General features: G+C 39.4%; 1 protein-coding gene across 4 annotated transcripts in view; it reads right to left on the reverse strand.

Moving 5' to 3' along the window:
- Window positions 1-27,052, reverse strand: part of NAALADL2 (N-acetylated alpha-linked acidic dipeptidase like 2) — a 381,205-nt gene that overhangs the window by 266,596 nt on the left and 87,557 nt on the right. The window contains exon 1 of one of the 4 annotated variants that reach the window (XM_059855751.1): window positions 2,715-2,821. The exons of 2 other annotated variants lie outside the window; for them this stretch is intronic. In XM_059855751.1, the coding sequence (XP_059711734.1) occupies window positions 2,715-2,775 (61 nt within the window). In that variant the 5' untranslated portion in view covers window positions 2,776-2,821. Of the gene's footprint in view, window positions 1-1,588; window positions 1,735-2,714; window positions 2,822-27,052 lie in introns of those variants that run through there. One more of the 4 variants, XM_059855755.1, reaches the window with a different exon arrangement.

Below are 27,052 nucleotides of genomic sequence, written 5' to 3' on the forward strand. Positions count from 1 at the left end.
CTCATTGTCAGCTGTGTGTTTGCAAGCTTTGCATTGAAGCCACCATTTCCAAGGCAAGAATATAAAGAAAAGTGAAGGTGAAAACTTTTTCATTATCTTAGAAGACAGCCTATTACCTATATCACTTTCTCAGATATCCATCCATCCACACCTAATGAGCCCTATGATTTAGTCAGAACACATCCATAAAGATGATTCATGGCTGCTATGCAGCCACTTGATGTTAATAGCAAAGCTGATGTCTTAAATCACAGCTGTTTCCCTATGATAGCCAAGGGGCAAGGCAATACTTTGGAAAACACAAGGAAGAATTTATTAGAGCAACTCTACAAAAGCAACATTTACAAGAAAAATGTAAAGCAAAACATGAGGTTCAAAAGTGTTATAACCAAAGCACTAAATAGTAGCAGATGCTGTACAGTAATCTGCATATGTTAATATTGCTAAAAGTTTACTATGTCTAGGGTAAAAACTTCTGCATTTAATTTTAATTTTATCTGTAATCATTTCTTGTTGTTCCACTACCACAGTGAGGTCAGTGTAGACCCTTAATAACATGAGGCAAGTAAAGTGTCATTCCTTCCTGTGTTAGTAAGCATTTCACCACAACTGAGAAGAGTAAATTTCAACAAAACTAAGTCTGATTCAGTTAAATTAAAGCCTAATTAAAGAGATTTGCAGATGTTTAATTATATTGATTAAGGAACAGATAACACAGTATGTTAAGAGTACCAGTACTAAGCCAGAAAGAAACACCAAATGACACAGTCCCCAGGAAAACTACTTACATCCCTCATTTTTAGCTGGTTAGCAAGTTCTGCTGGATCACAGAGTAAAAAGGGTTTTACAGGGCTGAGTCCTCTCTACATACACCCCAATCACAGGCAATTTGACTCAGAAATATTTAATTTATGTAGGCTGCAGACTCTGGAGCATTAAAGAATATTATAATACAGCCAGGAAGGAAGGAACACATGAGTAAATTTGGCATCACACAAAAGATGACAATTAGGCACAAGATATCCATCAGCTCTTGGAAATCTCTTAGCAGATTCATAGATAAAGAGATGTTGCAGCATCAAGCTCTGTTAAGAAATGTGTGCATTTTAAACTAGAACAAACAATCCCTGACATTTCATTTGCTTTCAGCAGGGATCCAGTTGCCTTACTCATCACTATTAAAAACACCTAAATGTATCCAGCAGGATTTCTGAGAAAGCAGTGAATGGGCTGTGATTTTGCAAAGCACTGTCTGGTTCCTGCCTCCATTCTTCTGGCCAGTGACTTTAACAGTAAAAATACTCAAGTTCCCATTAACAACCAAATGGCATTTTTAACAAGAAATAAAACGACTGCCAAAAACTGGGGGAAAAAAATACAGAGACAAGAACATGATGTGCATACACCCAAGCAAAGTGGAATAATTGCATAGATTAAGTAGGTCAACAACAGGTATAGATTTCTTTTAAGATGATCCAAAAAGGCATGAGAAATTTCATGTGAAGGCACGCTCCAGGAGAATTCCCTTCCCACATGCAAACAGGCTTGTCTTACTCAAATCAAGGGAGGCAAAACTGAAACCACCTACCCTAAGGAGCTCCCGCTGCAAAGCAGGTCCTATTTCTCAACTTGCTGGCTGGAAAGTAGCTGTGGAATAACTGGAGTGACGGCCGAGCACATGTCCCACAACTACTTCTTCATGATCTTTTTGTCAGGTGATTTGTAACCAGGAGCCTGGATTGGATAGGAAATTACTTTCTTCACAACTGCTGTCTGGTGCTTTGCATTGTGAGAAGCTGCTGTTCAAAATACAGGAATACAGCAACGGTGCTTTCCTCACGGGGAGCTCTGAAGTTTTCTGTGACTATTTAGATTTGCAATGTGATTTTCAATACAAAGCTAAGCCGGTGTATCCAAAACAAAAAGGTGAAAGAAGGTCAAGAACTGCCCTGTTAAAAACAAGCCTTTCATTTCAGGAGGAAAGAGGAGATACTTTCAAAAGGAAAAAGTCTCTTGGGAAGAAAATCCTGGTAACTCTTGGGAACCCTTGGGTCAGTTTGGTTAGCAGGTTTTGGTGGAGCATGTAAGAAAACACATGAACACACATGCAGATTTCCTCCAGTTGCTAAATGCCCATGGAAGTTTTTAATTTATAGATGTTTTCAGCTACCAGGAATCTTTTAACCCTCTCATTATTTTCTTCCTAATTTTTAAAAATTTTAAAACAGAGAAGATGAAATGGAATTAACAAGGCTCAAGCAGGCCATCAGGAGAACCTCTCATCTCTGAAGTGTTGAAACATTAGGTTTATAATGAGAAACTGATGCTAATCCTAAATAAATCTGAGGTTTTCCCCTTAACTACACACATGGCTCAAAAAGGAGTTGCTTCAGCACACAAGTTCAATAAAGCCCCTGGAAATCTGCATTTCCCAGGCACAGGAGCACTCACAGACCCCCTTACCGACAGCAAAACTCCAGGGAGGGGTCAGCACCAGTGGAACATTTTGTTACAAGGCAGCCTTAATCTGCCCTGTGAAACCCAGAGTGGGAAAACACAGACTCCTGAAGGAGCCTGCCTCGGGAAAGGAATGAGAAATTTAGAGCAGGGGAAAACCTCTCTCCTCCACACTCCACTCCATCACTCACAACTCCTCTCTGAAGTGAAGCAGCCCAGAGTCAGAGGCAGTAGAAGGAACACTCCCTCCTCCCTACCTGAGAGCAGCAGCAGGGAGACATCGCTGTCCACGGGATTCCTTGTTTGAAACCCCTGCATGGCAACGCTCACACACAAACTGCTGCCACCACACCAAGGGGGTGGGAGTCTCCTGACACACCAAACCCTGCTGGCAATCCTGGCTCAGAGCCTCCAGGTGAATGAAGAACACGATCTCACAGATAAGAATATGTATTAATCACAAAGGCACAATTTCCCATGGTTGGTAAATTCCCTACTCCCATCTCCACCCGAATACCAAAATCTCTGGATACTCAGTAACTGTAAATACGGTTTACAGATCATTACACACATTCTTACTAGTGTGAATGGCAGCATTATTATTGCAGGAGGAAAAAGAGACTGAAACAAAACAAAGCAAACTACTGAAGAACAACCTGCCACTGTAAATTAATGGAGTTTTGGGACGATCCAGGAAAGTTCCTGAAGTTTCTTCCTCCTCTTTATAATGTCAAGCTTCTAATTTACTTCATTTATATTAATAAACACTGGATTACACAACTATTAATCTAGCTGAGAACTGCACTAAAGCTCACTAAATCTGTCTCTAATTATTATGATTAATGGTGCAAAATTATCAGCTTCTCAAATTAACAACCTAAAGCAACCGGTATAGGAAACAGGGGTATTTTCCTTAGTAAACAGGTTCTTTAGTCTTTCTAGTAATGAAATCTAGAGCAGTTCATTCAGTAATACTACATTCTAATTCACCATGACTACCTATTTACTTAGATTTGCATTGATTATGCTGCCATTATGTATTTATTTAAGATTAATTATTGTTAAATTACACTAAAACTGTGTCTCATTCTTAGCACAACAGAGCAGAAATAGATCTTCAAGAGCTGACTGCCTTGGCCTTATTCTTTTTATCTCTGTATCCAGAGGTTGCACTAAATTTCTTTTTTTTTATTACTACTCTTACTATTCACCAATACTAATTTTCAAAAGACAAGTTCTCCATTTAATACCTAAGCTTTGCAAAATACTGTCTGACACGTCAAATTAATAAACAAATTTTAAAAGATAATACTATAGGAATTACTGTTATTACTGCACTCCTCTATTACTTCTGTGGTTACTACTCCAAAGTCTGTTATTTTATGCTGGTTTTTAAAGCAATCTCATCATTCAACCTGAGCTAATTAAGAGAAAGAGACTGTAAGGAGAGTCTTATCAAACCCAAAAGGAAGTATCAAGTATTTTCAGTTCTGAGATCCTTAGATTTGAGTTCCTACCCTGGCAGTTCTACCCAACCATCACTGAAGACAGCTGAGCCAAAGTCCATTCACAAATACAATTAGAAAAAAAGATGCTGAAAAGATGTTTCTCCCACCCCTCAAAGCATGCAGTAAGGACCCTCTCTACTACACTGCTTTCCAAATGGGAAGACAATAAGCCCCTCCAGCACCAAGACAGTGTGAGCACTAAGAGGGAAAGAAAGCCCTTTAATAACATTCAAATGAATGGCAGCTTCCTTTGCTATTTCAGACACACTGAAACTGTGTCTTCTTTCCTAAACAAGGACCAATAGCTCTTGCTCAGTGCATTCTCACCACCAGTCTTTTTTTCTCCAGCATCTCTCATCAGTAAGGTTTTTATTTTTTTCCCCTATGAACTAAAAACATGAACAGCCCTGCATGGAAAATCAAGCCCTGCTGAACATAATGAGAAACTTTCCCACAGCTGCAGGGAGCCTAAGGGATTTTTCATTAAGAATTACACTTCAAACTATATAGATATGGTCAATGCATGGGGATGAAATGTGTGTCTCAAAAGTGGAAAAGAGAACTGATATTTCTATTTTGTCCTTCCTCATCACAATCCATTCCTAGGACAATTGGAATATTATTTAACAGTGTGCTTCTATTGCAAAGAACCAGCACCATGTCCCCATTTTTTATTTCTCCTGCCCTTGTCCCATGGCATTACAATGTGCAATACCATTGTGTCAGCTGGTCTTCTACTACATGTCTCACATCTCCACTAGGAATTTTTTGTGGGTTATGGCACATGGGAAAACTTGCAGTATTTATTCAGCAGATCCTCCTGACTGCATCCCTCCACAGCATGGTCCAAGGCAGATATCACATATTTCATAGTCCCTCCTGTTTCCCTATTCGTAGTAAATTTATATCAATTCAGAGGAGCCTTTCTCTGACACAGGATTGAGAAGAAGATATAGAAATGCTACTTTCAAATAAGGATTGAGAAGCTAACAGAATCTACAACACTGCTGGTGAAGAACTTGCTCCCACTTGAAGATTCCTCTTAAAATTTTCAAATTACATGCCCAGTTTAAACACGTTTGTGTTCATTGCTTCTGTCATCATCCAAGTTAATAACATTCATTCTTTAGCACATGTGAGTAACCAAGGCAGCAAAGATTAAAAGGGAAAGCCAATAGCTAAAACAACTGGTTTGGCAGCTGCATGGAAGGAACAGGAGCAGTTCAAACACAAAATTCTCACATGTGAGTCTGGGAATGCCCTGCAGAGGACTGCTTAGGACACACCACTGGCTGCTGTGTGGGAAACCTCAGTACAAGGCTGTTTCAACATGAGAGGTGCATTTGAATGCTCTTCAAAGCAATTGTGAAAGCCATGCAAAACCCACTCAATTCTGCTTGGAAGGTTATTGGGAAATGGCAAATTACTCATTGCTGCGTGGTTTTCCTTCTGTTTTCTAGCTTAAAATGCCAGAGCTTGTAACTAACCTGAAAAATCTCAAAAATACTTCTGATACCTGCAAACTTCACCAAATGCACCCTCGACACTACTGCACTGTGATCACCCCTCTGTGAGATGAAATGTGAAGATAGAAAGTGAACAAAAACACCTTTAAGTGAAGGAATTGCACCATATCCATAACTAGAAGATAAAACTGCAATTGAAAGTAATGGGATATTGTTCTCTGCAGGTTCCTGAGTTGAAGAGGTGAGAGGGGGCATGGGGGAATGTTGCTCCCAATGCTGGAAAGTATTTAATATAATACTGTAATTAAGCCTCATATAACCAACTTGAATATTTTAACCCATCTTTTGTTTTTTTGTTTACTTGACGGATCCATTCTAGAGAATATGGTTCTAACACTTTTCCTCTGGGAAAAGAGGTAAAAAGTAAATTGCCAGTTTGACTCAGAGGTAATTGGGCTTTACTTTCTTTCTAAAACTATGGTTTCCTTCCCTTACTGTATCAGCAGAACCTGGAAGAACAATTTAATCACTTCTGTGACACTCTGACTAGTCCTTTCACTTACTTTTCCTGAACTAGTAAGAAATTCACATCGCCCTAAAGACCAAAACCACCTGAATTTCATCTACTTTCATGTCTCAACAAGAAATTTCATACAGCTCTATCCATCCAAAGTAACCCTGCAAAGTTTAGAGGGTTACTGATGTATTTCTTAGCTCAGACTGAATCAGCAAGAACAGACAAACCCACTTGCAGATACCCTGAAGACTAGAAAATTGTAGATTGCTTCTGTGCATGTAAAAGATAAACATAATTTGTGATTTCCCAAGGCTTTGTGTGACACAAGCTCATAAAACACACTTGTGCCTGATGGCACCTATTATTTTGTATCACTACCACTCACCTCTCCTCTGTTCCTGTGAATTTTCATTAAGGCAAGAAGAGTCAAACATGTAAGGAGAATTTTAGTAGCAGCTGACTGGGTAAAGGGGATATTGAGCTGCAAATATATTTGCCCCATTAAGACTATTTTACTAATGCCACCGTGAAAAGACACATCAGGTACCACTTCTGGAATGACATTTTTGCTCATGATGGCTGTTAAAAATTGTCCCCAGAGCTAAATTTTACATTAGCAATTAAATTGAGGATATATGGAACAGAAGTTTAAAGAAAAAAGCATACAAATGCTGAGAAACCCATTTAAAATAAACTTTAGAGTTACTAATTTAGTCATACCAAAAGCCCCTTCTTTTTTATTTTGCAACCTTTTGTAAGGCATTGCCCTTATTGAGGTGCCACGCTAAAAAATATTATCAATAGATGACAATGCAGCATGCAAGCATTGCTGCTGAGAGCACCAGGTTTTGATCCAACTCCTCAGCCTGTAATGCAGAGAATCCAGGGAGAATACAATTTACTGCAAAGACAATGTCACACTGGGTTTTGGACCTCTGAGTGAATAGGAAATACACATCCCCACTGGATTCCCAGCACATTCCATAAAAAATTCTTGCTGATTGTAAGAAGAAAACTCTGATAAAAAAAAAAGGTCTATAGGGTTCCAAATCAATACACTCCAACGATGTAATTGCACATGCCCATGTCCTCTACAGATAAATGAAAAAAGGTCCATTTTGTTCTCACATCTGGGAGCCAATTAAGCCACATTCAAGACACTAGAAACTGCTGTGACATACAAGTCTGGGACCAACAAAACCTTGAAGACTTTGGAATCTGTTCACACTGAGAAAAGTCAGTGCAAAGTTGCTTTTAAAAAAAAAAATACTGTTAAATTTACATTATACAACTGTACCACGTACACACTGCTGAACAAAGAGAACTGACAAATTCTCAGTGCAAGCTTCAACACTCCACAAATAGGAATTTATTTTTGAAGACAAAGTCTTATATTATTTCCTACCTTCAGCAGCATATTCAGATTTTTAAAACACACACCTTAGGTATCATGAAGTCAGGATGAAAGAAAGCAACAGCGAAATAGACAAAAGCCAAACATCTTTGAAATGGACAAGGTTTACAATTCTCCATGCAGAGAGAAAATTACAGTCCTTAAGGTAGAAATTGGCTAGATAAAGGATGCAAACAGTAAAGGATGGAAAGAACTAGTAAAGAGTAAGAAATATCTCCTTGGTGGTTGTAATCTGCATTTTATGAATCTGCATTCATTTGAAGTCTCACTAAAACAAGAGCCTGCTGCTGTGAGAAACTAGATTATAAAGTAATGAAGATATATTTTAAAAGAATAACAACTAATTTTTTAAAACCACCTTGTGGCATGCAATAGAGTTTTACCTATCAGAAAAAGTTGGTAAACTGAGGATCACACAGAACAAAAGTTCCTTGCAGGCATCTCCCTCTTGCCACACACAGCATTCTCAGGTTCTCTATTTATTTTATTTATTTCCTTTCTTTTCTCTATTTTAAGTAGCCTCCTGATTGAAGTTAAACTGCGTGTTCCACCTTGAGCTGCAGGTGAAGATTATGGCCCACCCACAGTGAAGTTCATAATGTAATTTCTCACCAGTTAATGAGAAATAACCAATTTTGAAAGAGGTAAATCACTCTGTTTTTAAAATAAAGCTCCCACAGACTGCTGAGACAATAGAGCAGAAGTCCTGCAGCATTGTTACTGCACTTCCAAATCACAGGTCTTCTCTGAATAGGACACTTGAACGTCCCCTCTCCACCACCACAAACATTATTGAAGCATATTTTTAAGATTTTTTTTTTCAGAAAGCATTGGTTCTTTAAAAAAAGGCAAGACATTTCTCAGAAATGCATGCTAAAAACCTCGCTAAAAGCTTTCAAACTGCTGGAGCAGCTGCTGAAGATTCCCCTGTGAGCACAAAAATGCTTGAGGTGGGTGCTCTCTCCCTTCACTTCCATCATCCCGTGGGAGAAAAAGGGTGGGGACTGGTGGGGAGCAAGGGAGAAACATTTCCTGAGCATCTCTAATTACAGGCACCACTATCCTCAAAGAGAGGTTTAATTGGCCTGATTCTTATTTTAGCCTTGTCAGTTGACTCATATTTAACAATTACTGAAAGACATTATGCTGTTGGTCTTGAAATTATTTTTAGGCACCATTAGAAGCCTGGCATAGGCAAAAACTCTTAATTTAATTTGTCACAAAGCGAGTAATGAAGTTACTCAAATAAGAAAGACTCCACACTGACAAAAACAGAGGGAAAAGTGAAAGCTCATCAAGTCACACCCCAAAATCTCCTGCAAATCTCCCAGCAGTGAGGAGATGCTCAGACAGCTCAGGTTTACTGTGTCACTCCTACAATATTTAAAGGCTACTACATATCATCAGCTTGGAAAGAAATTGCAAATGTGACTTAATTCCTGCTGGGTTTGGGGTGTAGAGTTTTGACAGAAGAATTAAAATGAAAATATAAGTACCATAAGAAAAAAAAAACCAAGAACTTGTCAGTTCTTTGTTATTCAGCACTCAGGTTCATGTTATTTTTGAGATAATATTCCACTGCAGCTTTATAAAAACTGCCCATTTATTTTTTTTGTCCATATATTTATGACATTTGGTGGCAATGCAGATTATAATCTAAGTCTGGATTTCTTCTTGCATTGCACCAGTAAGTCCCTTCTCCTGGACTGTGGAAAAATTATCTCTAAAATCTGAATTTGCTCTGACTAAGGGAAAGTTGGACCCATTTACTGGTGATGAGTGAATGAAAGGTACATGTGAAGTCAGCTGGATTCAGGTCTGCACACAGTTACTCTATGGCTGATTTTATCTCTAATTAATCCTCTTAGAATGAGATTTTAGGATGTAAAAACACCAGAGTTTTTCAAGTGGAGTTTTATTTGCTAACAGTGATAGGGTTTGGGGTTTTATTGTAATCTTTCTGCTGCTTTCTCTCTATATTGTTATTGTCACCCTTCCTTTTTTTATATTCTGTGTTAACTTGTACCAATTAAACAATACTGTTCTATTCCTTCCTTTATTGCTATTTTAGACGTTGCAGAGTGAAAAAACCACAACCCTTACTTTTCAAAGCTCAGAGGTTGTCCCTTATCATGTGTGAATAAAACAAAGGGTCAAGGATACAGGCAGAACAGAATCACTGAACAGTTTGGGCTGGAAGGAGCCCTTAGAGGTCCACTCCAACGCCCCCACAATCAGCCCACAAAGTGCATTTTGGTTAAGCACCCTGAAGGAAAGTTTGAACTGAAAGCAACTGCTTACATTCTCCAAAAAGCAGAAGACATACTACAGATTATTTGTTACAAGACATCTCACAGGATAATATTTTTTTAAAAAACCCACCAAAAAACATGAATCCCTTTAGAAAAGACTCAAATTCAGGACAGAATTTTGTTCAAACAGGATGGAAACACTTACTTGGCCTTTGTTACCTTGGCATTTTCTGAAAAATTGAAATCAAATAAAAACTTCTAAATGAATTAACAGGCAAAGTTACATGAAGCTCTGAGCAAGACAAGAAAAGCCAGCAACTGCATTATACAATGTTACAATTAATCATTAGAACAGAGCAACATTTAATATCTTTCCTTTGAAGTTCAGTGGTATGGGAAAATCCCAGTGATGGAAAGCCTGGGGTAATTGCAGCGAGCAGGTGGTTTAGCCTGAGGAGCTGGAATCAGGAAGACCTTTGTATTTCCATTATTATTATTATTTTGTAAGAGATCAGAAGACAATGTCTTGAGTTAACAGGATGGAACTTCAAAGTGCAGGTATGGTTGTGCTGAGGAGGAAAAAACCAGTGCAGAGAACCTCAAGGACTGCCAGCAGATCCAGCAGAGGCTGGAGCCACCAGCCAGGAGGATGCTCTTACAGGAAAGCTCTAAGAGGCATCCAGACAGTGAAGCCCCAAAACACAAGGTGATTGAACCAATGATTTTCTCTGTTCACAAATAATGCCACTGCTCTGTACATGTCTGGAAATTACCCAGAAGTTTTAGAATATCTATCGTGTTTTCTAAAACATGTGACTAATATATCTTAAATATAGTTTAGAATTTGGGAACTGACTGAGAGAGATATATTGTTAAGAAAGGAGTTAGAGAAGACCAAATGACACAGCGATTCCTTTAAACTGTCATTGAAAAAAGTTACATTCCTCCAGAAGTGCAAGTTACTGCACAAATGACAAAAGAGCTTCCAGCTAATGAGGGAAATATGACTGAATTTCCAAGGAGGCTTTACAATGGCTTACAGGAGATCTTTCATTAATATTTACCTCTGTGACTCAACTCTGACAACCATTATTTCCTCAGCTTCTAGGTAAAAAGGAGATTCTTTCAAATGGCATCCTGCTGCATTTGGCAGCATTATGACACTTGGGGACATGGTTTAATGTGGACTTGGCTGTGCTGGGTTAATGGCTGGACTTGATGGTTTTAGAGGCCTTTGCCAGCCTAAATGATTTAATGCTAAGGAAAAAAAAAAATCCCACACAGGTTGTGAAGTGTCAGAAATTGAAACAACTGATTAAATGTAATTCCATATATAACTTTCACATGTAAGGAGATGTTTTTTACTTTCACTAAGAGGAAATTTTCAGGAATTTGATGGTTATGGGTACTCCAGCCAACTTGTCTCTGGCAGCAGAAGGGAAGTCCAAGTGCCCAGTACACACATCTAAGGGGCATCACGGGGAGGATAAGGAATGTGTTCAAATATTTCATTAAATTAACTTCTCTCTGCTTGCAGGCATTTCCTTCAGCTGTACAGCTGCTAAAATTTAGAAACTAATACCAATCCTTATGAAATTTTAATTTGACTTATGTGATGAAAGACAAAAAGTGGAATTTATCATAGAACAGATGCACCTTCACACTCTGCTGTGGTCTTTTTCCTTTATTCAGGCACCCTTCAGTTAGGGAGCATTACAATTCAGTCACCTGCTGTAGCAATACCTGGTGAAAGAAAATTGCCAGAAGTGATACTGGTAAGATTTTGGTCAAAAATTCAACTAGAGGTTGAGCAGGTGTTTTTTTTTAATGTTTGTCCTCTGGGGTGCAGCGACCCAGCAGCAAAGTTTTCATGTATGTAACAGCAAAAAACTCCAAAAGGATGAAGCAAAAATGCCACACACAACCCACACCAAAGGGTAAAGAGCTGGATTTCAAACAGCTAATTGCTATCTGGATAAAATGTGTCCTTTAAATGGGTCTTCAAATTGAAAGGATAGACCACTAAAGTCTTGCTGGTGATGCTTACCAAACCAAAAAAGGACAGTAGTTTTTCTTGGCAGAGGGAGACTCATTTATTTGGACTGCTGTTGATAACAACCAGAAGAATTCCTGTCAACCCACCAAAAAATTAAGCTCCAGCTGGACAACACTGTACAGCTCTTGACAGATCAGTAAACTGCAAGTGCTGTGGCTTTCACATGAGTAAGTCTAGGGCAGGACTGAAATGCAGTTCTATGTGATTCCCAGTGTGAAATTCAAGAGAAATACCAGGACACTTGCAGGGATAAAAGGTGACAGGAAATCTTTAAAAATAAATCCAGATTTCATCCAAAGACCAACACAGCTCAAATCCATGCAAAACAACGTCAACCACTAATTTTACAACACCAAAAAAGCACAATGCAAATGAGAGAGGAGAACAAAAATCTGAACCACTTCTCTGGTGCATGATGTGCAGGGAGCATTTGCAACACTTCAGAGTGTCTCTGCAAGTGGATTAGGAATTACTGCTTCATGAAGTTCCCTACCACTTCCTCTACCAACCTCTTTTGCTTCTTTATGTTGTCCCTGTGGCCATCTATCCTCACACAGCTAACACACACAGAGGCACAAAAGCCCTACAGCAGGCCAGGATGCTTTTTCCTCACCTTGTGTATGAAAGCAGCCTTTTATTCACACTGGCATTATAAAGCAATCCAGCATTTAGTTACTCTCTTCCCAGTCCTTTTGTCATTATCACTTCTGGCATGCTGGCTGATGCTATCGGTGTTAAAGACCCTGTTCCCCAGGTTGTCTGTGTGCAGTTTATAAATCTGCTCTGGATTATATTGATTTACTAATTGACCAAAACACTGGATTATACACTCTGCTGGACACTTTACACATTAAACAAAGTAATTGATAAAGACAGCATGCTCTTTGGGGTGATTTTTCTAGGATTTGATCTTTTCTAGGAATGTACATTTCAAGTCAGTCATTAATAGCAGAAAGAAACCACAGAAAAGAAAAGAAACAGGGAAAAGCAGTCTTTGGAAGCTGTTATTTGCTACTGGAGGAAGGCTGGCAGAGACAGCTGCAGGAGCAGGGACAGGCAGCAGAGACCTGATCAATGCTCACTATCATGCAATAAATGGAAATTCATTAGGTAACACCCTCAGCAGCCCAAGAGAGGAGCCTGCAGTGTTCCCCAGGAAACTGAGAAGCAAGCACCTATCCATCAAACCCCTGGAAAGAGCAGTTTATCTTCCATCCTGTTGAGTATACATCTGTTATTAATCAATAGCTGTTAGGATTTGTGTCCCCTCTCCTCCCATTTTTACACGAGCTGGCAACTTTCCTGTGACTGAAATAACCCAATTAATCTTCCAAATAGAAAGGCAGCCTTTTTTTTTTCTTTTTGACAGGCAGATGTTTGACAATTGATCTGAATGAAGTGAGGAAAAGGAGAAGGAGCAAGTACAAAATAAAGAAGCACATGTAATATCACAATCCAGTGCTGTAAATAGTTCATTGCTCCACCTGCTGTTGGGCTCCTTTTCCTCTAAGCAAATAGCACATTCTCCATGGCTAATGCCAAACACAAAAACATTGTACCTACAAAGAGCCTCACCACATGAATCCATGTCATTAAAAAGGACTAAATGGACTAAAAATGCACAAACCTAAAGGCAAGTTAGAAGGAGACAGAAGATTTAGGTCTTAAGCCTCTTTTCATTCAGATGTAGAAATATAAAACACAAATGAGCAAGGATTGTCACATGGGCTTAGATGCATCTTTGAAGATCTCTATTGTCCAAAGGAAAAAAAAACTGCTACAAAAGAACACATTCTACAATACAACTATTTCTTACCTGTGTTTAAACAGTGATTGCTATTCCTACTAGAAGGCCACATTCAGTTACTGAAACATTTTGTAAAGGAAAACCAAAACCAGTCAGACCTTGCTTTACCTCTAAGCCCTTTAAATCCAGTTTTGCAGCCCCTGTGTTCAGCTGACCCCTAACTGTGTGTCCCCAGGTGGGCCCTGCTGGGATCAGCACACTCAGACAATGAGTGTCAGCTTTCACCTGAATGGGGGTTTGAACAACCTGCTCTAGTGGAAGGTGTCCCTGCCCATGGCAGGGGGTTGGAATAAGATGATCTTTAAGCTCCTTTCAAACCAAACCAATCTGTCATTCTGTGTGAGCCAGACCCAAGGACCACAGCAGAAAGAGGGAAGGGATCTGAGTCCCCAGGTAGGTGCTCTTCTCACCTGGTACTCACAGTACCACTCAGCTCAGGATGCTCCCTCCAATCCATCAGCCAGTTATCCTCCTGAGGCACTCTCAGAGATCAAACACATTCAATTCCCGTGGCCAGAGGTGTGGGTTTAAGTGAGCAAGAGCATTAATTTCAGTAGTCAAATTACATGTTCCACTGCAGCTAATGAAATCTGCATTTCATTAACTTTTCTCCAGGCCACCCATAAGTGAATGTTTAACTGGAAAAGAGCTGGGACTCAGGTTGGGGCACAAAGGTTTTAATATAAATAGGTGATGTATTGTGAGATGTACTGCAAAACTGCTTATGAATGTAATGGCTCTGCCACTGACTGCTGTTAAACAGTGGAAGGTCAAAAGGGCTTCTCTGAATTTTTAGCAATAAGAGAAGATCCTGAACTTAGTAAAGCATTTTAAATAATAACACATCCTTTTATCCCACTTTCAATTATCCACAGGATTTTTTTCTTAAAAAAAGCTATTCCCTTTGTATAGCCAAGTTGTTCATGAAGTGTGTGAGCTGGGTATCCTAACAGCAATAGTCTCTGCCCATCAAATCTGCTGGACTTCTGCTATCAACCAAAACCTCTCTGAGCTTCATACCTATCCCACAATATCAGCAATACACTGGCATTAACACAAGCAGCACCACAGTTGCATCTTAAATCTGTCATTCCCTGACTCCCCAAAGGCCTTGCAGTCCTGCCCTGCTCTACATTTAGCTCCATCCTTTCAGCTTTCCAGCCAGTGATTCAGAGGTATGAGAACAGCTTTAAAATCCCAGGACTGTAAGCAAATAAAAGCCCATAAGACAGCAGGTTCATGACCCTTAGATCTGCAGTATCTCAGCTTTTGGCCTTTCAGTCATGGGTTTGATTCTAATCTCAGCCCCACACTCCACATATTTGCATTACAAATCTTCAACTCGTGCCCACAATAACAATCACTCTGCAAGAGTTTTATTCTCAAACACTCCACTCTAGCATTCAAAGCACATGTCCACCTGAATCCAGCTTCAGACTCCATAAGGTGTGGTAAACAAGAGCAGAGCCCTGTTTGCAAACACTCAACCTCTTTTGGACAATGATTTCAGTTATGTCTTTTATTATTACCACAAGTTATTTGGCTGTTTTTAAATATATCTTAGCAGTTTATCTCTGGCTGAGTATATCAGTCTGTAAATAATTCAGCACTGCCAAATTATTCCCATGAACTGATTATTCCAAGGAATGCATTGTACTTATTAATATCACTCCAGAAATTGAATTGCTTTTAATGCCTCCAAACTCCCTTACAAAGAGAGAAGGAGTTTATGCACTTTAATCTAAAACTAACTAGCAGCCAATTTAGACATCAAGGGCATCCCTTTTTCAGTACATTATATTCAAGCACAAATTCAACTTTCCCCATGCTTCAACCTTTCATAAATACTTTGGCTCCATCTGAAATGTTTTGTTAGAAAACATCTAACATAGCTAAGTGTGAAATGACACAGTTACTGCTAAATCCTCTGAAATCCTGCCCACTGCCCATATTAGAAAGAAGTTCTTCCTCCAGTATTATGCTCTTATTTGTAAGAGCCACACAAAATACCACACTGCTTTTCTATACATCAGAAGAAAACTTCACTTTCTCATTGTAAGAAAGTTGCCTCACATTAGAGGTGCATTTCAGTGACATATCCAGTATTCAGCCAGCTGAATACTCTGGACAAATGTATTAAGATCCATTGTACATTTATCACTGCATCAAACCCCTTGTAACTATAATTACTGTTATAAATTTCAGAAACAGAAGTAATAAGCTGAGGGGTTTTTTCCCCAGAATTTGTTCCATTTGATAGCAACACAAAATTGCCTGTTGAATTTATTTTTATCATTTGTCAAAACCAACCATGATTGTCTTTATGATTAAAATCCATAATTGGTCTGAATTCTTTTATAAATTATATTTTTTTATTTGTCACTATGATTATCACGTCTATGGCTATGAGGATTTTTTTTACTTCCCTTTTCTTTTACTTTCTACATGCAAGAAATCTCTGCCTGATCCAACGAATGTCAAAGACTTGAGAAGTTGAGACCTTCTATATGGGAAAACCAAACCAGACAGAGATCCAACACCTTGCTGTAGTTTTAGGAACTGCACACACAAGGAGGGATACACACCTCTGTCATACTTTCTCCTCACTAGGGCAGCCTCTCGTCATCAGGCAAGGAAAAAATTCCCTGTTCCATCCATCCTACACCCACATATTTTATATTTATCACCGCAGTATAAGATCTTTCTGTCACACTTTCAGTGGTGGTGGGTTTGCTCCACCTGTTTTATTTCCTTGATCCAACAAAGTAGATGAAAACAAGAGTATTAGCTTTAGTTATCATGTCTAAACTCCAGTGTTTGGTCAACTCCTTCACTTCTCCCACTGACAGATTGCAAACAGACTTTAGGGCTGAAAAGAAAAAAAAAAAGGAAAAAATTCTTATTTTAATCCAATACTTCTGAGTAAAACTAGCTGTCCATAGAGGGAATTTTTTAAAAAATATGTAAAATCAGCCATTTTGTTTTTTGGGTGGTTTATGGATAGGCACCAAATTTGTTTCAGATTGACAGCTACTAATAGTCTGGATATTCTTGGCAGAGGCAAAGAACAAGAACACTTTTTCAATAAATCTTTGAGATTTCCACTGAGAAATAATCACCATTCATCCAAAAGGTGGCAAAGCTTATGCAGGTGCTGGTGTTTGCCATGAACTGTCACCATTTATCCTCTCAACTCCTTGCTGGAGCCGGAGAATAACTAAAGGCTCATGATAATTAAGAGATCTCCAGAAAAAAACTGAGAAATTCTGAACAGCAAAAAAACCTGGGGGAAGCAGGGACTGCAAAGAAAGAAAACCATCACTGCTGAGGGAGGCCTAGAGAGGAGAAATCAATGTTCCCACTGAAGAGGGAGAAGAGAGATGTCATAAAAGTAAATTCTCCAGATAAATGTGTTTTAAAAGAGAGAGCAAACAATAATATATTTATAAAGATGCATATTTTATGACTACATTTATCTCCCCACTCTGATAATGCTGTTTGGAAGTGTGTGCTACAAAGCACAGAGACATAGGGTGTGCAGTTTTGAAGTGCACATAATTAGCATTTACCACCTAAAAAAATCAAAACATAAGAAATGCAGGATCCTAGGATTTGTTCCTTCATCTGCCTGTATTTTTAATAGTGTGTCCAAAGCCCTGCCCTCCAAGGGAAAGCTTTCAGCATCTCCTCACTTTTGGGAAAGTGAGGATGAAAAACGATGAGGCTGCATGACACCCCACACTAATAACTTACTCCTTCTTCTATGGTCTCAAGTCTCACTGTAAAAAGCAATTCTGACTGCAAGTAGCCTGAAGAGGGACAGAAAGTTAGTTAGGTGAAGTGGAAAACACCCTGGGAAAGGATGCAAGCAATGTCAGACCAATGTAATTGTAGCTTTTATAAAATCTTTAAAAATCCCCTGGTCCAATTCTGAGCACAGGTGGTTGGATTTGAAAGTGTCTCCAAAATGAGATTCTGGTAATCACTGAGCTAGAAGGAATGAAATGGAGGAGATTTCTGAGCTGGGACAAATAGATTTCATTCATCTGGACAGTCTATAGTCAAAGACCAAATAATTCTGTATAAAATGCTACCTGCCTAATTCTAAAATATATCTCTTCCTGTCTATGGAGTTGCACTCTGCAGAATATTTTAGATACTGTGTGCAGACCAGCAAACCCAAACTCCATGTAGTGCTGTCTATGCCTCATTTCCCAATTTAAAGTTCATTTTTATTTATTCCAACCTTCTGAACTGATTAGGCAGACTCAACAAGTAACGTCCTACAGCAAAAAGCCTTATTTTGAAGGTTAATTTTCACAATTAAACAAAAAACCTAACAGTCAGAATTTCCATGGGCTGAAAAAAATCACTCATAAAAATTATTCGAATAAGAGCAATTGAAGGAGTTTCCATGTGGGGAAAACAAAACCAAAACCAAACAAAAACACCAACAAAATAAAAAATCAACTAACTAAACCCCCTAGAAAATTAGAAGCTACATTTGTGTTTCCAACTCAATCAAAACTGTAACAAGCCACATAAAATCCTTCAACTGGTTACTCGTGGCTACTAGGTAAATACCATTATGGACTTAAAATGAAGTAACTCCATACTTTTTTTTTGTTGTTTTTTAACTGTGAATCTGACCCACTGCTGTGTCTGATCCACCAAGTAAAGATATTTTGTGTTCCAGCTGGGCTAAAACTAAGCCAACAGAGGTGCAGCTCTACAGGTATGTACTGGCCCTAGGTTCACATGGAAAAGCTGCTTCACATAACAAGCCATGGGCTGTGTTTGGTGCTGGAGCTACAGCTTGCTCAAAATTTCTCATAGTGGGAGGAAACTACCACACAACAGGAAGTCAAGGGTAGGGAAATTAAAAATATATATATTTTCCACCTAGAAATGGATGCTCAGAAATATGGGCACATAAAATCACTGATATCTAGACATACCTGGCCTGTTTGACACTCTCCTGGGAAGATAATCCCTGCTATGAATGGCAATGAGGACAGTAATTTTTATTGTTAAAGGATTTGGAGCCATTAAGGTATCTGCTATTCTTACTGCTCTCATTTTCAGTCTTTAGCCTCTAGTATGCCAGAAATTCAGCAAGCTTCTCCTCACAAATAAAATCTTATCTACCTCTCTGTAGATGCAGGCCACATTTTGACTGGAGTCCCAAGCCATCACTCTTTAAAGTAATCACATAACAGCATCAGGCTTTCACTCTGTAAAATTTATGTTTCAGACCTTTTCAAAACATGCCCTAGTGGTCACCAGCAGTTGGCAGAGGTAGCTGGTTAAATCCAGAAAGCAGCTGCCAGGCTGTGAGGTCCACAAAGGGAATTACACACACACTCAGCTGCTGTGTGAGTACACCATGTGTTGGGGTGGGATTGCTCAGCCTTCAAAGGGACCAACTCTATTTTTTTTAGGAGTGCCCTCCATCAAGAAGCACCTCCAGGATAAGCTGAAAAGGAGCACTGGCCACCCCTGCAGCAGGCTGAGGGCAGCAGGTGTGACAGCCCTGGGGTGCCATCCCTTGGGGCAGCACCACTCAGAGCTCTCCCTGGAGCCACCGCGCAGGCGCTGCTGGAGCAGCGCATCCATGGCAGCTGCCAAACACACCCATTCCATCACTCCAGAGGAAACAAAGCAAACAGCTTCATCCTCACACACCAGCCAGGCTCATCCCTGCTCACAGGCCCTTTGAAGGCTCAGCACCAACCTCTGCTTCCCAGGGACAGGAGTAGGAGCACTACAGGACCATCCTCATACTCCTTATCATGCCTTGGCTTCCCTGGCCAGTCCAAAGAGGTTAAACTCAGCAGCTTAGGGCTGCTCTAACCTACCTATTGACAATTTACAAATGTTTTGCTCACTTAATTTGTTCCACTATTCACAAAAGGATGCAGTTACCTTAGCAACTACTACATCATATTTTATCTCCAAGCTGCAGAGCTTTCTCTTTCCTAAAAACAAACCCCACAAGTCTACTCATACTGCATGTAACCTTTGATATTAGTCCTAGCCATTTCAGGAAACAAAAACGGGCACAAGTGTAATGAAAATAATAGTCTCACTTCTAAAATCTATTTAAGTTTTCCATTTATGAATAGATTTTCTTCGTAGATTTGTTTTATTTGACTCTTTTGTGTGTTTGGTATTTTTCTGTGGGTTACAATCTGCATAAAGGAAATTAAGAGGACAAGGAGGAAGACCTGGTCTGATTTAAGGAGTGAACTGGAATCCTGGGAGAAGACACATTAAAGAATCAAGGGCATATCTTGAAAATTGCTGCAGGAAGAAACAAATGCCTTTAGGCCACAGACTTCTGTCTTTACTGAATGGACATCTAGAATGAGAACACATCTATTTTTATATGACCAACCAACAGAACGCTGAAGGTTTTTCTAAAGTCAAAGACATACCTCTCTATGAACATATCCAAAAGAAAGAATGATTATACTTGGAAAATATTTGCAGTTGGTTATGCACCAGCATTGCTCCTGGGCACCACAGCTTCCTGCACCACGTGAATTTGAATTCCAGTGAAATAAATTTGTTTTGAGAGGCAAGCTGTCATCACGTCATATGAAATGGAGACACGTACACAAACACTGAGTAACCTGGGACCTTCACACTGCCTGCTGCCAGATGAACCAGCCTTGGATCTACATGTGACTTCCACTTCTGGAAATGTTCCTGTGTTGCTGTCCAACACTGAATGGCACAGGCAGGAGGGGAAGGAAATTAAGAGCTTTTCTCCAAAAGGAATATATTTTTGGGGATATAATTTTGATTTATTTAAATCAACCAAAAAAGCACAGACTGCATTTTCTCACAGTTGTAAAAAATTATTAAGGTTTATCTTCAGGGATAACTAAAGTTAGTGAACTTGTTGAGTCTTCTGATTTCAGCAACTTACTGATTTAAACCCATAGATCAGTGCTTAGACTCAATTTCTAATATATTATTTTAACTACCTTTGAAGTTAGGAATAATCTTAAATACCGTCTTGAGTTAATACTTTAATAAAAGAACTTCTGCAAAGGTCTTGTACAACAGAGTGTGATAACCTTTTATAGCTGTGACAGGATGTTTGATTTCCAGCCCCCTGCTCTGCAGTGCCCATTTGTGCATACTTGAATACACCAGAGAATGGAGCTTCTGCTTTCTGCAAAAGTTGGATACCTTTCAAAGGTTAATTTTCACATTAAAGATAGATAAAATAAAAAGCAGCTGGACAAAGAATTTTTCTGGTCTTTCTTTTTTCACAGGAAGTTATTTTTTTAATCAAAAAGGCACAGTACTTTTACAAAGTGATAAAACTTTGCGGGAAGCCATCAGTACCAAGTTCAATCCAAACTGACAATTTTAATTGCAGTTAATTAAAGTGTTGGTAGGGAAGTAATCTAGCATCCAGTTATTAGTAATTAATCTTCCTGCAAATCTCACTGAGGACGGGTCTGGGCACTCAAGCTCTATGTGGTTTTCCAGTTTACTGACCCTACAAGTTTTCTCTTACCAGTTCAGTCCATTTTCTCCCCTGCAAAGCAAATTCAGGCTGACAGTTTTGTTTTTATTACCCTCAAAAATCCCTGGATGGGTCCACTGACTCTGGGTCTGTGGCCACCAGGCTGCAAACACCTCTGCCAGCTCTAAGTCACTGCCTCATTTCAGCTGCCCCCCTCTCTGCTGCCTCCCCCGAGCACCTCTCCAGCTGAAGCTCAGCAGGACTCTGCTTTGAACCTGCTCCTTCTGCAGTGCTGGAGGAAGTCTCTGAGGCTGAGTCCATGATCACCTCCCCAGCTCAGCACATGGGGCTTCCCAAACCTACTGACTATTTCTGAAACCACAGCAACTCTTGAATGAGGATTTATAATTTATTTTTTTTAATAACAGATACAACTGTGACCTTTCCATTTAACACCTGCCTTCCTATACCCACTGTGCTGCTCTGCCCTGAACACCATGATTTGCTCTGATCAGAGATTTTAGAGGAAGACACTGAATTCCTGTCTGCTGGTGTCTATTAAAAACTGTTACACACTTTGTATCATCCCCTAATTCACCCTGTTACCATGTGCAATGCTCTACCCCTAGCACAGATGTAGAATAACTATACAGAGCCTTAATACCACTTTGTCAACTTCTCCCTTACCTACATCCCTTTCAGCAAGGGAGATGCAGAATGACATGTTACCAAAAGGTAAGGCTCTATAAATGTACTCAGTTACCTTCTACATTAACATTTATTTAACTTAGTGAATAATTTGATGTAGTTAAAAGCACCAGGAAACCACAGTAGTGCCAATACAGCATTAAAATGCCTCAGTATTGCTACATCCTTTCCCTTACAGCACTCAGCAGACAGAGCAAGGCTCCCCTCCTCAAGCTCTACAAAGAAGTGCTACAGCTTTGATCAGTGATATTGAAATTGCCACCACATTCCAGTTTAGTGTGGATGAGTTTCAATGTTGTGGGAAAAGATTCACAATGTGTGCGACAACAGCTTGTCTAGGCTGCACACAGGCACAACCAGCACATATGAAATGAGTTACAGAAATTATATGAATTAATAGACTACTGTAATTTATGCCACTCGTTCTCTCGGCATAATGCAGCACCATGCCAGCCATTAAAATTCATAAAAACAATTCATTGCTTTTTAATTTTTACATATTTATGAGCACTCATTTGAAATGAAAATTATTTTCTTATTGACACTTTCTTCCATCTTGACAAAAAAAAAGTACAATTTTGAACATTAAAGCCTAATGACTTCAATATGTTTTGCAGATATTAATCATACTTGGAATGCCACAAAAATGAAGAGACATTTATCCAAATCCAAAATACAGCAATCAAGTAATTAAAACACCTAATCCAAAGCCAATAAACAATATTCCAAGCAGCAAATGGAGTGATGTAATTATAGCTGTTATAGGCACCTTTGCCTATTAAAAATATTTGAACAACAAAATAAAATTAATGGCAACCTCAGCTGCTAATATAAACAGAATCGACTTCCATTTTAAAAGAAAACAGATGTATTTTCTTAGGTTAAAATGCACAAAGCATTTCCTGAATATGAGATGGTAGACATGAGACTGTTTAGTGAATTAGCACGCAACTTAAAATGACTTAACTTTATAAACCACTTCATTAGAGAGAGGGAAAATCCTCCTTCTGTCTTGCAAAATAAACATGAAGTTGCAACATAAAAATTGGGAGGGACATGAAAGGCACAGGAGCACCCTGACAGGGTAAATCATTTGTTTTCATATTAACATTCACCTAAATTTATTCATCGTGATTCCTCGATAACTTTTCTGTTCTTCATTACATGGATATAACAAGAGGAGATGGATGCTGGGATTGCAGCTTTGGAGACCACAAACTGACCCTCACCCTATTTTCTGGGGGAGAGGGGAGCAAAAGGAAAAGGGAAAGAGAAGAAGAGGCACTGGGATAGAAAAGCAGCATTTTTCTCAATACTTTAAAGAACACAATACTTAATTTCTCAACAGCTCCATTAATGTAGAGAGCCTGTCCAGCCTGCTATGAAGATTTTAAAACACCCCTGGCACTCATTAGCATTCCCTTCCAGCACCACCTCTACACAAATTTTGCTCTAATGCACTGGACAGAGCCTGGTAATCCCAGCAATCCAGAAGGACCAGTGAAAATCTGTCTCCCCTGCTCCTCTGCAAGTCCCTGTCACGTGTTCACAGTGGCAGAACATGAAACACCCTGGTGTTTCATGCCCTCACACTGGTTTCACTCCCAAGCAGTGCTGAGGAACCAGCCACGGTGTCCTGTGATCCCCCAAGCACACATTTCTTCTTCTCCACCCACCAGTTTGTACCACCTACACCTGATTCTGCTCCAAGTACACACTTAGCTGGAATTCCAGCTCAGCATTGCTTACTACTGTAGTGGCACATGGGGTTTAAGCAGATTTTGCACATATTTTAAGTAAGGGCTCTAAAACGTGCTATTATATAAACCCAGATGGATAAAGTTTTCAAAATAAAGCAGATGATAAAACTTCACTGAATGTTTGATAAAATATTGACATTTCCACACCCAAAATATGTGAAGCACTTGGGAGTTTCCTTAACTACTACAGAGCTAGAAAAAGAACCTGACAAAACCAAAGCAAACAATTTTTATTCATGTTGCTGTCTTCATATAGGTACAGATATTGTCAAATTGGGTCTGGAACCCTAAACTCTGATCAATGACTTTCAAAAGTTTTCTACATAACAAATAGTTTAATGCCTAGTAGTAAAACAAGTATTTGAAAGGATTTTTATAAAAAAAGTTAGTACTGGGATTGTCAGGAGAATATATCTCTATTTCCAGAGTGATTGTGCATATTTCCCTTTGCTTTGAGAAAAAGAGGATCATTAACATTTAAATTGAAGTAAATGAGACCAATTTCTACTCTGAAGGGCCTGCAAAGCAGGAAACATGATCCAGCATCCAGCAAACCAGCAAATCAAGTTTGTTATCAGCACCTCTTGAATAAAACTCTGTGTAATGTTGTGTACCCGGCATGAAACACTTTTCTCAAGAGAGGCACAGCCCATAGTGACCTTTGAACAGGCAAGTAGGTGTTAGAATAAAAACAGCCTTGAGATGGTAGGGTTTGTAGTAACTTTACATTTACAAGGTGTATGTCAGCCCTGGCTGTGTTTTAGGAGGCTTAGTAGATCCCTGCATTGTTAAAAATAACACAGAGCACTTCACTCCTTACAGTACTTACAGAACCTGAAATAATCTTGAACCTGACACAAAACATGACTCAAGAGGAAAAACTGGAGGAGGGTGAAAAAAGGGTTTTCATTTTCACAGACTCGCCGGGTTTCAATCCAGCCACAAATGTGCAACACCCTGGGAGTGTGAGGAGTGTGGATCCTGCAGGGACACGAGGAGCAGAGCTCCAGGGCCCTGATGCATTACTAATGTGACAACAGATCACTGACATCCCTGTTAGGATCCAGATGTGTCACCTGAGGCTCAGATTTAGAAAAAAAATCCTCTCAATCAAGCACCTGTCCTTCCCACAGACAGGTGCCACTGGGCTGCAGCTCAGTGGAGCTACAGCACTTTAATATATGGTGTCACATTAGCTCTGAGCTGTGACTGCAAGTCGAGTCCCTGTGGAATAATCTCTTCTGTGAGCACTTTCAAAAGTGCCTTGGGTAGGATTAGCTTCTGTCTCTGAACAGGGAAAGAACAAAAATATTTTGCCTGGGAAAGGAACTGTAAAATACTCTTTTGTTTGCCATCCCTGCTCTTAGAATCTTCCCATTTGTAATTTACACTTTTATTACTGTATCAAAACATGGAACATAAAAAGTTGAATGCCAGCTGCAGCCAGGTTCATAATGAAGAACACTTCAGAGCCCTAATGAGTGTTTAACACTCCCCTAATGCAAGCAGTGTACAACAATCATCTCTATATTCAGGTTATGAATATAGACTTTGACAAAGTCCCCTCTCTCTTTCCCCCCTCCAACACAACAAATAGCCAGGCTGGCTCAAAAGTTAGAAAGGAAAGGACACACCAACATTCCTACCAGACAGATTTAAAAAACATATTTCAAACTTCAAATAGTGCTCAGGATCTGCTAGAAAAAAATGGAAAAAATATTGAAGAGTAAGAATACAATATGCTTTCATCATTTTTACACCCTGATATTGCCAAGAGCAAGATTAAACTGTAAGAAATAATGACAAGCCAAGGCTTTGTCATTTCTGTGATATGTGCAACAATGGAAATAGCAAAGGAGTAATTTTCCATCCCATTGTCTAACACTTGGTTTAGAGGGTAAAACCACATGGGTGAAAACACTCCAATTTCTTTCTTCACTGGGGTGGTGTGGCAGCCAGAGACCTGCACAGGCCTGGGTGGGGATGGAGGGAAGTGTTCAAAGCCACGTTGGACAGGGCTTGGAGCAGCCTGGTCTGGGGGAAGGTGTGGGATGAGCTTTAAGGTCCCTTCCAACCCAAACCTGTCCATGGTTCTACGATCATTTGAATGCTACAAACTCTTCTCCCTCAAGTATTCAATTTTGAAAGACAAACCAGCCAAATAAGGATTAGCAGCTCTTAATATTTGTTTTTCTTACAGTATTGAACTTAGAAACTTCAGACTACTCCAAATATTTATAGTTCACCATGTTTCACCACTGGACAGCAAATGCCATCCAAGCACACAGAAACCTCAGTTATCAATTTTTCTTCTTTCTCTTTTCTCCCCATTCATTAAGCCTTTCATTCTTTATCAGAAATGCATAGAGAGGATGGGAATCATTACTCCAGAAAAAAACATTTTATTGTTGTTTTCCAAGACTAATGACCAATGATTGTTTTAAATTTGGGTTTAATTACTGCATTGGATGAAGACTGAATCATCCCTCTAACTTCTGTGCAGTCTCTGGGCTTCTACCAAAAAAATTAAATAATTTTAACACAACTTATTTAATATTTTAATGCAGGAACCATTATTAATCATAGAATCATGGAATTGTAGAATGGTTTGAGTTGGAAGGAATGTTAAAAGACCATGTAGCTCCAACCCCCTTTCACGGGCAGGGACACCTTCCACTGGACCAGGTTTTTGGCAATACAAGCACAGGAAGGAAGTTAAGAATACAGCACTTCATCATTGGGCTTTTGTTAGATATTTAATACCCACAAACTGTTCTGTACTACTCTGTATTCTGTACTACTGCTGTAAGTAGGAAGTCCTTACCAAAGGAAGTGTCCAGCTGCCAGCTGGGTTTGTTCAGCACTAGCTGCAAATGTCATTTTTGCAGTTAACCATGCAGAGCATTCCAACTCAAGGCAGAACCCTCTGTTAATGCAGTGAATGGAAACCAACAGCAGCACAAAACCAGGCATTTCTGTAACACTTACCACCAAAATAAACACATTTCTGCTGCTTACTGGTGGACAGCAGGACGAGACCAGCATGCTAAGCCAGGCAGAAAACAGGGGGTTCCTAGGTAAGCACAAAGTCCCATTACAGATCTGGGTTACTGCATCTTCTCTTAAGGTTTGGAGATGCCAGTCTCTGTGCTTCTGACCAGGGGTGAAACCCCCATGGACAGAGCCCATCATTTCCAGGTATTTCCAAACCCTGGCAGCACTCACACTGCTACACTGGTGCTCCTGACAGATTCCCAGTGATCTATTATCAGTTTACTCTCTCTGATTAAATGCAAGGCAGCCAGACAGCAATGCCAATTAGTAAGCAGGAAGAATCATTAGAAATTTGCTTCATTACGGGAAAGAAGACAATAATTTCAAATAGGACTAATATAGTAGTTATAAACACATTTTCACTACGTCCTAATTTCAGTTCATTATGAAAACACAAACTGTCTAGAAATATTAAGTTTTGATTGGAGCAAGGAAACTTTAATAATGGGTAAAGGCAACATCTGCAGGATGTTGAGCTTTTTTTTAAAAAAAGACTGACCTTATTAAGAAAAAAGTGCATTGATATTCATATGGAAGTTAAAATCTGCCTTTAATGATTTAAGACTAAAA

The sequence above is a fragment of the Haemorhous mexicanus genome, chromosome 10 (assembly GCF_027477595.1).
Source record: "Haemorhous mexicanus isolate bHaeMex1 chromosome 10, bHaeMex1.pri, whole genome shotgun sequence".
NCBI classification, from domain to species: Eukaryota; Metazoa; Chordata; class Aves; order Passeriformes; family Fringillidae; genus Haemorhous; species Haemorhous mexicanus.